The sequence below is a fragment of the Lynx canadensis genome, chromosome E1, assembly GCF_007474595.2.
Source record: "Lynx canadensis isolate LIC74 chromosome E1, mLynCan4.pri.v2, whole genome shotgun sequence".
Lineage (NCBI taxonomy): Eukaryota > Metazoa > Chordata > Mammalia > Carnivora > Felidae > Lynx > Lynx canadensis.
In genome coordinates, this window is record NC_044316.2 from 55,137,975 (window position 1) to 55,151,401 (window position 13,427).

Here is a 13,427-nt window from a genome sequence, read left to right on the forward strand (position 1 = left end):
CGTGTCCCCTTTACAAACGTTACACCCCAAAGTCCGTGCTCTTTTCCCTCTCTCCCAATGCATTTTTCCTGGAGAGGAGACAGACTTCCGCCAGAATCACATGGACCAAGGGAACTCCATTGGAAGCAGCTTTCCAACAGATTCGTAAATGCTTGCCCCACACCTCCTAGGGAAGCACAGTCTTCAAAAATGGCAGCGGCATCTCATTGTATGTAAATAAAGGTTAAGTCACAATAAAGAACACTCCCAAGGAACAACATGGAAAGAACTAACAACCTGATAAAAAGTAGTATCATAGAATAAAGACCCCAAACACTTCCCCCACAGAAACGGAAGGAGGCTGTTCTTCCTTTCTCTCACCTTCTCAGAGTGTGGACACAGCCCATCGGACACACGTGCTGGGGCTTTTGGTTGTGGGGGTGGGGGTGGGGGTGGGGGGAGGATGGTTACAATCTGTACAAGGTAGGGGGATGGGGGGGGCGGCAGCCGGTGATGCCAGCCACTTGGCCAGCCCAATCCTGCTTCCTCTTCTGCTGGGTCTCTTAGCATCTGTCAACCCCGCTGTACAGCAAGGTGACCGCCTGGCGTCATTCCTGTCAGGCTGCCCAGTGCGAAAGCGCCCCCCTCATGTTTGGCAAGTCCCCAACGTAGGAGTCTCACTAGAAGCCCCTTGCCCAGGTTGTACCAATCAGAAGCCTGGCCCTGCCCTTGAACAGAGAGCCACAGGCTGGGGAAGCAGCTGCACGATGGAGTGTGCGACCCTCGCAGCAGCTGGCATCAGGTTACAAGGTAGGAGGGAGATCTAATTTTTACAAATACAGAAATACTTTGTATTTTTTTGGAGGATGTGTTTTGGCATGTGTTATCCTTAAAAAATTTTTATTGTGAAATATTTACACACAAGCATATGAAACATATATGCACAGCGTAAGAAGTGATAAAGCAAACATCCTTGTAACCACCACCCAGATCAAGAAGCAGAATGTTTTTTGGGGCGCCTGGGTGGCGCAGTCGGTTAAGCGTCCGACTTCAGCCAGGTCACGATCTCGCGGTCCGTGAGTTCGAGCCCCGCGTCAGGCTCTGGGCTGATGGCTCGGAGCCTGGAGCCTGTTTCCGATTCTGTGTCTCCCTCTCTCTCTGCCCCTCCCCCGTTCATGCTCTGTCTCTCTCTGTCCCAAAAATAAATAAACGTTGAAAAAAAAAATTTTTTAAGAAGCAGAATGTTTTAAGTAATAAAATGACAGTTGCCTTGGGTCCCAGCAACCCTACTTCCAGAAACACAAACAAATAAATGTCCAGGGATCCTTCGGGGAAGCACCTTCCGAGTAGGAAAAACAGAAGCAAAGGAAGCCAGCACTGTTCTGTTGCGTATACGTATCAGTGCGCTTAATCCCCACACCCTGTGTTGGGATGACGGGGGCTGAGGCTGCGCCCAGATGGCGGGGGCGAGGAGGGAATAGTCGGCCTGACTCCAGGTTGATACATTTTGGCCTTCTGTGTAAAAAGAAAATCTTCCAGTGCTAGTTACTTTTCCATTGAGGAACTCCACTGAGAATTTAGCCTACATTCGTAACCATGGATACGGCCAAAGCTTCCTGCTCAAAAATATTCACCGTGGCCAAATTTTTACAGCCCCAAATAAAACAACATGAATGTCCCATACAGGTTCCCCGGGGCTACCCAAAAGCAGAGCATTCTCACGAAATCGTTCACGAGCAGAAACGGCACGCGGCAGACTACCCCTGGCTTTCGCAAATTTGAGGTTCTGCCACTCTGCTGTATGAAAAACCTACCTTAGTACCTGTTTTCAGGTAACTGAAGAAAGCCGAAACCATGCTAATATAGGTCTTTTATAAGAGAAGTGGAGGGGCACCTGGGTGGCTCCGTCGGTTGAGCGTCCGACTTCGGCTCAGGTCGTGATCTTGCAGATCACAGGCTCGAGCCCCGCGATGGGCTCTGTGCTGACAGCTCGGAGACTGGAGCCTGCTTCGGATTCTGTGTCTCCCTTGCTCTCTGACCCTCCCCCGTTCATGCTGTCTCAAAAATAAATAAACATTAGGGGCGCCTGGGTGGGTCAGGCAGTTAAGCGTCTGACTTCGGCTCAGGTCATGATCTCGAGGTCCATGAGTTCAAGCCCCGCGTCAGGCTCTGTGCTGACACCTCAGAGCCTGAAGCCTGTTTCAGATTCTGTGTCTCTCTCTCTCTCTCTCTGACCCTCCCCCGTTCATGCTCTGTCTCTCTCTGTCTCAAAAATAAATAAATGCTAATAAATAAATAAATAAACAAATAAATAAATATTAAAAAATAAAATAAAATAGAAAAATTACAAAGACTGTTTATATGGTAATCATTCAGGGAAAAATTTTAATACTGTGAAAAATGCTTGTGCTGAGTAAAAAAGGCAAAAAAACACCCCACCCCAATTGTTTACAAAATGTAATCACAAGGATATACAAAAGAGACTAAGATATGCCAAAATGTTACGAGAAGAGAGAGAAGGAGGTAAAAATCGCTTTTCTCTAGGTTTTCTCCAGGAATTGGTTGTGCTTTCCCCCCCCCCCCCAGGCCCCGTCCCTTTGGTCTACATCACATTCAAGGGAGGTGAGCTGCAGCGAAGTGTGTTGTTGTGCCTCCTGTGCGGCGAGGTCTGGACCGCACACACTCTCCAGCAGGAACAGGGGCCCATGGGCGCCACACTAGCCTCTGAGGCCCAGGCAGCACCTCAGCTGGGCCCCGCGGCCTCTTCCTGGAGTCCCGGAGGGAGCTTAGCCTCAGGCCGATGGCACAGGGTCAAAGTCCTACCCTCCAGGAGCCAGAAGACGGGGTAGAGGGGCTGGGTGAAAATGGCGTGGAAGGTATGTAGGGGCTGGGCCTTGGGCTCCAGGCTGTAGAAGGTGAGGCGGCCAGAGGCCAGGTCCAAATCCATGCCCAGGAGCCGCCCGGACACCCCTGGGAGGCGCCGGGCCTCCCCGTTGTGCCAGGCCTGGGCCCTGTCCTCCTGAACACAGAGCCCCCAGGAGCTAGGCCCACGCCCAATGTTGTCTGTGTGGGGCCCCTGCTTGTGCCGTGAAAGTTCTGGATAGGCGACGCCCAGCGTCACTGAGTGATTAGACGTGCGCACCTCCCAGTAGTGTCGACCGTTCCGGAAGCCCTGGGCACACTGCACCTGCCACAGCTGGAAGCTGCGTGGCCCGGCCAGGTCCCGGGGCTTGTGACGGTGCTTTACCTGCTGGCCCTGCTGAGACAGGTAGAGGTGGCAATTGGCGCTGTCTGGGTCGAAGGTCAGATTGCGATAATCTGTCAGGGACAGATGGATGGGAGGTGAGCGGGTAGGTGTCTGTCTGCCATTCTGTCCCCGGAGGGAGAAATGGCAACTGAAGCTTCCCCAACGCACACCAAGCGTCTGCCAGGCACACAGCCAGCGGAGCAGGCACTGGGCACCAGCGCGGGAGTCCGTCCTCGCCACAGCCCTGGGTGGAAACTTCTATCCACCTCATTTCAAAGATGAGGAAACTGAGGCTCCCGGAAGTAACCTAACTTGGTAACAAGTGGAAGAATCATAACCGATCCCAGGGCTTTGCATGGGTTTGCATGCCCAGAAATCTCCGTATCCCTGTATTGGCTCCACATGTAAGAAGTTTACATCCTACGACAGGTGTGTGTGGTGGGCACAGACCCAAGGAAGGGCAGGGAACAGACACCCTGGACAGGGCAGTCACAGCACATGCCCCCTCCACGTACTCACACAGACGCGCACACATGCTCACGTGTACTCACGTGGTGTACACACGGTTGCACAACGCACACACGCCTATGCACACACACCCGTGCCGGTCTCCTTACTCTGCCAGAGTTTCCTCCTCAGTGGGCAAACCGGGCTTGGGACTGGTGCCAGGGGGCCTGGGGCCTCTAGGAGGCAAAGAAGTGTTAGGGCAGTGACGGGGAGAGAGCTCATGGGGGGCAGGGTCCCGACCCCACTCCCACCGGCTGTGGGAGGGCCAGCTGGGCCCGGAGGGGTAGAGAGAGATCTGGGGTCAGCCTTACCCACGGGGCCCAAATCAGCAGCCTCAGCCGGTGCCCTGGGGTGGCTCCCCTCATCCAGGAGGAGACCATACAGCCGGCTCAGTGACTCCACGCCAGACAGCTGCTGCTCTTCGTCCCACTGCAGAGGAGCCAGGGGCCCAAGAGGGCCTGGGGGTGCCAGGAGCTGTGATTCCTGAGCCCCAGGGACAGTTGCAGTAAGCCTGTGCACGAGGTGCAGGGTCGCTGGTCGACCTGTGCAGGGTCAGCCAGCGACCTGTGCACGAGGTGCACCTGTCGCCCCGAGACCCGGTACCTGGAGGAAGGTCTGGTCATCCCACCGCTCCAGGAGGTCCCGGACCCTGCGGTCGTAGTGAGCCAGGGCTTCCAGGTGGCCCCGCAGCCGCCGTTCTTCATCCTGGGCCTGCGTTAGTGCCTGTGTCTTGGCCACCTCGATGTCCGTCAGTGCCAAGGTCCGTCGCGTCTCCAGGGCCTGCAGCAGGCAGCTGAATTTGCTGGAGACCACGGAGGCCAGGGTGCAGGCCGAGCTCTGAGTGGGCAAAGGAGTCGCCTAGGGTGGCTGGGGCCAAGGCTGCCCCCTGGACTGCGGGGTGGTGTGGGGAGCCAGGGCCCCTGGAACCGTTCTCCCCCCCCCCCCCCCCCCGCTCAGCCCCTCCCTCCCTGCTGCCAGGAGGCATTTCCAAGGTGGCTCGCACCTGCTACCCAGTGTCCCAGGGATCCATTGGTGGCTGCCCGAAGGGCACGGCATGAGGAGGTAGTGAGGTAGAACAGACGGGCCTCGTACCTGGACCTGGCTGCTTTGCTCCTGCAGTTCCTTTAGCTGGCTCTCAGCCTCGGTGGCCTGCTGCTGGGTGACCTCCAGCATGGCTCTCAGCTGGGCCTGTGGTGCCCACAGTGGGAACAAGTGACAAGAAGAAGCCAGTTAGTCAACAAACATCTGTAGATGCGGGGCGTCCCCTCCCAGGGCCACCCCCAGCAAGGCAGACCAGTGGGCCAGCACACAGAGCACCAGCCTCGGTCTCAGCACCCCAGGGGAACTGGGTTAGCGTCCCAGGGAGATCTGGACAAAGCCGGTTCCCAACCTGGAACAGGGAGGTACACAGGCAGAGCAGAGGCCTTTGGATTTACACCTGACCTCCAGTCCCTCTTGCAAGCCGAGCAACCTGGGGCAGAGCACCCACTGTCTCTGGGCTGTAAACCCACCCCGCACTACCCCCAGGCAATAAATGGTGGGAGCGGTACTTCTGGCTTCGGCTCAAAGCACCAAAGCTATTTGGGAAGTGGGTGGTGTAGTGCATGCACGAGGCAGGTTCCTCCAAATACCGGCCAGTCCTCAGCCCCAGCTCTGGGCATGAGGGGAAGAGGGCACCCCTATTTGCGACTCCTCTGGTACCCTTGAGGGTAGAACATCGTGCTTTCATGGAAACGGGACAAAGCACCATTCCCTGCCCTTGCTCAAGAGCCTGTCTTGCTTCTCCTTCTCTTGGCCACACTTTATGAGGCAGGAACCATCATGATCCCCACTTCAAAGATGAGGAAATGGGACAGAGAAATTGATAATTTGGCCAAAGCCATCAGATCTTCCTAAGCCTGATGCCTGTGTCTTTGTCCAGGCCCCTTGGCCTCCAGCGTTCCATCATATGCTGCATGCAGAAAGGGGGGGGGGACCTCTTCTGGTTCCACCAGAGTCTCCCCCAGGGACGGGCATCTGTCCTTCTCACACCCCGCATCACTTCCCTCTAGCAAAACACGGCCCCTTAGGCATGTGTGTGCCACCTGGTGGTACCACCTGCCACTCCCTCCTTGTTGTCATCTGCTGGCCTTCACTGCAAACTTCGAGCTCAGAGCCTCAGCAGGAGCATTCTATTCTCTGTGACTTCAGCAGCCACAGGGTTTATCCTCCAACACTCCAGCGCTTGGACCCCTGGCGTCCTCACCGCTTTCTTCACTCCGTTTCAGCCACTCAGTCCTGGGGCCTCACCCTGAGCTTGTCACCAGCTCCGAAATCTCTATTTCAAGCACCTGTTTTCTCCTTCTATCCAGGACCACAAACATCCCAAAGCCGCCTCCTGCTTAAGCTGTCCGCCCCAGCCTAGGCGCCTAAAGACAGGGCAGGGCACTCCGGTGTCACCTCGCGTTCCCGACGCTCAGTGTCCAGCAGCGCCCGCTCGTGGAGGCGACACTCGTTCACGGTGCATGCGCTGCACACGCAGCGACCCTCCGTGCGACAGAAGAACTCGAGGGGCTGCCCGTGCCGGGGACAGCGCGCGCCCGGCCCGGAGCCGGGGGCCGGGGCGGGGTCGGGGCCGAGAGCCGGAGCGGGGTCGGGATCGGGAGCCGGGGCAGGCCCGGCGCGCATCAACTCGAGCACGCCGGTGAGGGCCACATTGCGGCGCAGCTCGGCGCCGTCGGGGAAGTGCTCCCGGCACTCGGGGCACGCCTTGTCGCGGCAGCCCCACCAGTCCCGGATGCAATCCCCGCAGAAGTTGTGGCCGCAGGGCAGCGTCACCGGCTCCAGGTAGAGCTCCAGGCAGATGGCGCAGGTCAGCTTGTCTTCCAGCTTCTGGGCGTCCATGGCGGTGGCGGCGCCTCGTAGAGCCGGCAGGGGTGGGGCCTCAGCGAGGGGGCGGGGCCTCGGCGAGGGGGCGGGCAGCGCAGGGCGTGGGTGCGGCGGGGAGGAGCCGGGACGCGCCGCGACCGTCGCCTCCCGCGCCAGCCGCGCCTCGGCCGTCGCCGCACCGGCCTCCTCCCTTCTGTCGAGGCTCCGAGTCACCCCAGGTGGGAGTTGGGCTCCGGCTCCCGGTGGTTCCACCCTGGGAACTCCATCCCGTTGCTCCAAACCCTCGTTAAGCAGCTCCTGTGTGTGTGTGTGTGGGGGGGGGGGGTGTTGGGGAGCGGCCCCCACCTACAGAGACAAGAACTTTTGGGAACCCCGTTGGGCTTCGGACGCTCCTCCTGCCTGAGGGTCACCACGGAACCCCTTACGGGCCCATCTGAAAACCTGAACAGCAGCTACTTCCCAGCAGCTTTGGCGATTAAATGAGGCTGCGCGGGGTTGTGCCTGGCAGTAAGAGCTCTGGGCACACAGGCTCTCTCCTGATGGGAGGTGCTCTGCTGCCCTTTTCCTTGGGCGGAGTTTCAGGCATTTGCCAGATTGGGGTATCTCCTTTCTCTAGGCCACGCCAAATTTTGGTTCTTTTAAAGTAAACAGCGAGGTGGAAATTTCTGGTCACCAACACAGACCAATCCACAGTGTTTTTTTCATACCCCCTTTTAGTGGAAACCCAAAGCAACCTTCAGCTGGCCTTGGAATCCTCTCTCCGTGTGGGTCCCCTGCTGGGGAGTTCCTTGTTTGCAGATGCAAGCTCTTCTGGAAGAAGAGCTCCCTTTTTATAGAGGTCCCCCTGCAGCTGAGCACAGGAGAGGGGTCCTGGCTCTGACCCACCTGCCCTGGGGCAGTGTGCTGGCCCAGCGTGAGCTGGAGGAGGATTACTTCTGGTTTCTCTAACCAACCTGGCTTAGTTTTGAGGCAGGATGCCCGCTCACCGCAATGCAGCAAGCATGAGGTCTTCTGTAATTCGTGAAGCTCCTCTTCCCGGAAAAGGTGCACTGGTGTCCTCCTGACTGGCTACTTAGGAGAAATAATACTGTAACCAGCCAGTGAGGCTGCAGGGGCTTTCTGGGCCCCAAGCGGGGGTGTGCCAGAGTAGCCGATGCCAGGGTCTGCCCCTGTACTGTGAATTCAACGGCAAGGGGACAATGCTTGGGGCTGGCAAAGCTCTTTCAAGAGGCCTGTGGGAGCAACCAAGCCCCACCGCCTGCCTTCTGTACCTGTCTCTGGCCACTCGATCTCAGGGCCCGACACCCTGGGGAGGTAGAGGTGAGGGGCCACCTCCTGAGGCGGGAGGCGGTTCTCTTTCCATTCGTGAAGCATGACAAATCCATCGTGGGGTTGGAGGAGGGAGCGCTGGCTGCTCCCGAACACAGACTCAGACGAGCTATGGCAAAAATCATCTTTGGGGCACCGCTGGTTAACAGTCTGACTCCTGATTTCAGCTTAGGTCATGATCTTACAGTTCGAGTTCGACGCCAGTGTTGGGCTCTGTGCCCCTCCCCCCTCAAAATAAATAAACAAACTTAAAAAAAAAAAAAATCTTTATTCACATGTCCCACCCCTGCTACCATCTTCGGAGAGCTCTCTTCACTCCCAAACCCTGGGCCTGCCGGCAGGGCCACAGAGGAGCTGCCTCAAGCAGGACCCAGAAGCTGGCCCTGTGGCGCCGTGTCTTTATTGTTCCTGCTGGTGGAGCCTGAGAGGCTTAGTCCACTTTCTGGGGTGGGTGGCACTCTGGTCACTTAGTAGATACCGTAGGTGGGTTCGTGACTGTCCCTGTACCGGTCCAGGTAGCGCAGGGGCTGCCGGTGGGGGAAGCGCTTCTGCTTGGGGTGGTAAGGGGGTGGCCGCACAAACTCAAACACAGGCTCCCGCATGTCTGCGGGAAGAGGGAGTGTGGGTGTGGACTGAGGCAAGCCTGAGCCCCTTCCCCTTGTCTGCTAACCCGGGACTGCCCAGCCAGCCCACCCAAGGTGGCCCTCCCTGGCAGGTCAGGAGAGGTCTGTGAGCTCAGGCCACCGCCCCCCTCCCCCTCCAGCCCCCACCCCTAGCCCACTCTGGCCTTACCCAGAAGCCGGTGGAAGATGTGGGTGACGGAATCATCCCAGCGGCACTGGAAAAAGGCCAGGCCAGCTGGTGTCATGGCTTCCTGGTGTTTCTTGTAGAAATCAAAAGTGTGGAAGGTCCTTTGGGCAAGCTGATAGCTATAAGAAGATGGGGAGCATTTAAGAGCAGGGAATGAGGCATCAGAGCCCCACACCCCACCTCCAGCCCCACAGGCAATCCTGAGAAGCCCCTTATGGTCTGCACAACTACCCTTCTGCCCGTCTCAAGTGTAAGAGACAGGAGAACTGAGCAGGGCAGACCATTCCTGGGAAGGTGGCCTGAGGCCTGGGTGGCGAGAGGGAATGGGGCCGGGAGAGGGGCTGGACGTGTAGATTACCAGGGTGAGGGCCGGGTGTCCCCAGAGAAGTCAATTAGCTTGTCCTGCTTGAAGAGCAGGAAAGCAAAACGGTGGAAGCCGGAGCCTCGGGCAGGGAAGGGGGGCAGGTAGGGACACGTCTCCTGTCCTTCAGCCACCCTGTTGCCTGGGATGTTGGTTCTGGTGGGAGGAAAAGGATCCATTAACTGACACTCAAGGAAGGCGGCAGCTGGAGTGCTCCCTAGAGGTGCTATCACTCCCTGGGAGGACACCCCCTAACATGACCTTCATCGAACAGTGAAGCAGGAGGCATAGTTCTGTGAACCCTCGGACGGACCGCTCACTTGGAAACAGCAGAGGTTCAGAGGCTGAGGACAAGAGTCCTAGAGATGGTCAACAAGAGGATGAGGTCTAGCGCCCTGTTTATAGGCCATGGGGAGCCGGGGGGGGGGGGCCACCACGGCCTTTTGGGCTGGACAGCCACACTATCTTTGGGCTGCCCCTGTGTTTCCCGAAGGCTCTGGGGTTTGTCAGGCAGTGTGAGCCCGCTCTGGCACCACAATGGCTACTATACCTCCCCTAGATATAACTCCCTGGAGGGTCCTGCTGTACACGTTGGTAACTGCAGTTAACTAAAAATGGTAGAAACCAGCCTCCCGGGTACTGGTCCCAATTACCCATCAGTCCCAAAGCTGGGGTCAACTGCCTGACCTCTGCCCCCCCTGGCTCCAGAGCCAAAGGCCACTGAGAAAACAAAAGGCAGCCCAGCTCGGGCAGCCCCAGCTGCCAGGGGTCTCTCACTGTCCTTTTCGCATCTGATTGTCATAGAACCCCTCAGGGAGGCTAAAGCGTGGGGTGGCATCACCCTGGTTTTACACAGGAGGAAATGAGTTCAGGGAGACCAACAGGCCTGTTGGCAACAGCTAAGGCCTAATGCCTGCTTTTTCTTCTGGACCTGTCTTCAGCCAGTGAGTGGATCACAGGGCTCTTGGTGGCATCAGAGAGCGGAGGGGAGGGGCTGCCACCTGCGGTGGGAGGTTAATCCAAAGGTCCACAGTTAATCCTCGGTGGAGCCAAGACTAAAATTCAGGGGCAGCTCTTTCCAGGATCCAGGGCTCCCTCACATGCCTCTGACCATTCCCCCCCCCAGGTACTTACACCAGCCAGTGGATGTATTCAGCATCCGGCTCCAGCAGGTGTCCATCTGTACACAAACAGAGCCCACTGACTGAGGGGCCCCACAAGCACCGGCCCCGCCCCTACTACCCGCCCCCCCCCCCCCCAGCCCTGGCCCATGGGAGGCGAGGGAGGCAGGAGGCCTGGTGAGCCCCAGACACCTACCCAAATTGGTGAGCAGCAGTGTCCATATGGAACCCTTGTCTGCCTCATAGGTCACCTCTGGGGCCTGGGCAGCCTGGCGGGGAGACAACAGGGAAGGTGTCACCCCCATCAGGGATAGACCAGCTGCGGTAAACAGACCTTTCTGGAGGACAGGAGTCTGAGGGAGCTTGGGGGAAGGGAGAGCCCGCTCTGATTCAAACACCCTTGACAGTCCCTTGAGAGGCAGGTCAGCAGAGAAGCTTGTAGAAGGAACCCTGCAGAGTTGCCTATCCGGCTCTCTATCCAAACCACAAGGCGGCCCTCACATCAACGGACAGAGGCTAGGAGGGCACTCCGAAGACAGGGGGCCAGGAGTCTGCCCAGACAGGGCTTCTTTTTCTTTCATTTTATATTCCTTCTCTGGTGATTATTGTGGTGTTTACCAGGGGATCAAAAGGGGGAAAAGAACAAAACCCCAAATCAGCCTACATAGATGGCATGCTTGTGCCCTTTACCACCATAAAAACTGCCTCTGCAAGTGCTTTCAGCAAGGAGCTGTCTGTGGTCCTGCAGTGGGCTGTCTGTCCACACGGTGCGGGGAGGGGCTCAAGTAAGCAGTACCTCTGTTGGAGTAATCTCGTTGCCGTGGTATACAGGCATCAAGTCGTCCTCCCCCACGGCATAGGCCACGTGCAGGGGGACGCGGGGTACGAAGGTGGCACCATGGAACAGGTCTCGATAGAGGCCGTAGTACTCAGCCAGACGCTGCTTATGATAGGGGCCACAGGTCCTCTCCCACTCGGCCCGCACCGCCTCCAGTGGGATGCGAGCTGGTAAGGAATGATGCTGCTTAGGATGCAGGGTGTGGGGGGGGGGGGGCCACTCGGGGGGCCCCCCTACCCTCATGGGGGGAGCTTACCTGTGCGGAGGCGGGCGGCTCGCTCCTCCTCCGGGTTGGCCCGCAGCTCCCGGAGGACCCGTTTCCGCTCCAGCAGCTGTTGGGTCCGGCTGACCTTGGGTGGAGGGAGCCCGATGTCAATCTTGTCTTTGGGATCTGGGGAGGGAAGGTATATATACTGGAGAAAGTGGGAGCAAGTCTCAGTGAAGCTGCCTATCCCTGCCTAGTCTTCCAACTCGCCCAAGCTTTACCCTTTAATTCACGAAACTCAATCAATACTGTGCAGTCTCTTCACAGGCCCGAACAGGGTCCAGGTGCTAAGCAAAGTGGGTTCAACTTGAGACTGCGTTTTCTGATCCCTAAACCAGGTCACCCTGCCTGGGTCATGGGAAATGCAGGTGGATGATCATCCCAATTATGGCTGGGATGACCTTCAAGCCTGTTCACACCTGGACACAGACATGAACCTGAGTTCCTGGTAGGATAATGAGCTGAAGCCAGATAAAGCCTTAAAGAAGCACACTTCTCACACTTTAATGGACACACCTGCGAAGTTTTATTAAAATTCAGATTCTGAATCAGCAGGTCAATGTGAGGCCGGAGATTTCTCCTTTCCTAACAAGCGCCTAGGTAGTGCCTATGCTGCTGGTCTCAGAACACGCTTTGAAAAACACCGGCCCAAATGACTTTCAATCCAATACCTTTTTCCATTTACGTTAGACGGTAACAATAAGTAAGATGCACTGAACCCTCGTCAGAGATGGCATTTCTCTAAAAAATTCCGATGGACTGCATCCCTTAATACAGCAATTTTGTGACACAGACACAACTTTTATTTTACACTGAGGAAAGCGAAGCTCAGGCAAGCCACTCTGAGATGGGGAAAATGAAGGGCTCCATAAAAATCTGCTTTTTGCTCCTTTTCCTGCCTCTTTTAAGTTTATTTATTTATTTTGAGATAGAGACAGAGCGTGTGAGCAGGGGAGGGGCAGAGAGAGGGGAAGAGAGGATCCCAAGCAGGTTCCAAGCTGCCAGAGGAGAGTCCGACCTGGGGGTCGAACCCATGAACCATGAGATCACCTGAGCCGAAATCAAGAGTTGGGACGCCTAACCAACCGAACCAAGACGTCCCTGCCTCCACCTCCCCACCCCCCATCCCCCGCTTTTTAATGGAAACTCTACGGCCAACGTGAGGCTTGAACTCTAGACCCTGAGATCAAGAATGGCATGCTCTACCAACTGAGCCAGCCAGGCGCCCCTTCCTGCCTCTATTTTTGCTACGACCTGCATCTCCACTTTACAGATGCCTCTTAATATCCTTTGTAAGAGACATTTCTTTAGATGATATAACATCTAAAGAAGGACCAGGTGAGAATGACAAGATAAATCCATCATATATGTGTATTCCAGACCATCAGCGCTAGACATCTTGAAGCCAAGCTCCCCTGGCTCCAAGGAGTAGCGCTTGCGTCCTCATCTTGGTTCCGGCCGCCGCGCACCTGACTCCTCGCAGAAGTACTCCCGGTACGTCCGCCACCAGTGCGGGTTCCGCGCCTCCTGCTCCGCCCGGCGCCGGTAACGGTCGAAGCTTCGGTACTTCTCCAGCCGCTCCAGGTTGCTCACATCGATGTCCTCGTTGGGCATCGGCCCCAGAGGGGCGGTCCGGCGACTCAGGGCGGCTGCGGGCAGAGTGCGGGACGTGAGGCCAGGGGCGGACGCTGGCTCGAGCTCCGCGGTTTGATCTTTACGGGGACCTCCAAGAGCCCCCCACCTCAGACCCCTCACCCGAAGTGCTGAAGCTCCGCCACCTCCGACTTCCATACAGCGCGGCTCGCCACCAGGGCGCCGCCATCTTCCCTGGGACGCGGCAGAGGTGGCCCGAGCAGTGCCTGAGCGCACAGCGGAGGCCCCGCCCCTGGGCTCGCGTCCTGGAAGCCACGCCCCCACCCGGGCCCCAGACTCCTCCTTCCCGGAGGCAAGAGCTCCCTCCTCCGGTGCGGAGGTGGCGGCGGGCGCCCTGCGCCCTGACTCCGGAAGTGCCGGGGGGCCGGCGGGGCGGAGCTGCGCGCGGTCCGGGCCCCTGCCCGCGGCCGGCCACCAGGGGGCGGCAGACCCGTAGCTTGCCCCTCTGC

General features: G+C 57.6%; 2 protein-coding genes across 4 annotated transcripts; both read right to left on the bottom strand.

The window, feature by feature from the left end:
- Positions 1 to 2,335: 2,335 nt before the first annotated feature.
- TRIM65 (tripartite motif containing 65) lies at positions 2,336 to 6,640 on the bottom strand. Of its 3 annotated transcripts, XM_030296347.1 has the most exons (6): positions 6,173 to 6,640; positions 4,826 to 4,921; positions 4,337 to 4,570; positions 4,045 to 4,216; positions 3,844 to 3,909; positions 2,336 to 3,297 (listed from the first exon to the last, which is right to left on the bottom strand). In XM_030296347.1, the coding sequence occupies exons 1-6, from the start codon at positions 6,614 to 6,616 to the stop codon at positions 2,723 to 2,725; spliced, it is 1,587 nt and encodes a 528-aa protein (XP_030152207.1). In that variant the 5' UTR covers positions 6,617 to 6,640; the 3' UTR covers positions 2,336 to 2,722. The 3 variants fall into 3 exon arrangements, with proteins under 3 accessions (XP_030152207.1, XP_030152206.1, XP_030152205.1); XM_030296346.1 differs by having other exon boundaries at positions 3,844 to 4,216; positions 4,337 to 4,513; XM_030296345.1 differs by having other exon boundaries at positions 3,844 to 4,216.
- A 1,542-nt stretch (positions 6,641 to 8,182) lies between these two features.
- Positions 8,183 to 13,186, bottom strand: MRPL38 (mitochondrial ribosomal protein L38). The gene is made up of 9 exons (XM_030296348.1): positions 13,081 to 13,186; positions 12,795 to 12,974; positions 11,317 to 11,451; positions 11,019 to 11,227; positions 10,419 to 10,491; positions 10,236 to 10,281; positions 9,099 to 9,257; positions 8,723 to 8,859; positions 8,183 to 8,534 (listed from the first exon to the last, which is right to left on the bottom strand). Exons 1-9 carry the CDS (start codon positions 13,145 to 13,147, stop codon positions 8,398 to 8,400), a joined length of 1,143 nt encoding a protein of 380 aa, XP_030152208.1. The 5' UTR covers positions 13,148 to 13,186; the 3' UTR covers positions 8,183 to 8,397.
- Between the last annotated feature and the right edge of the window lie 241 nt (positions 13,187 to 13,427).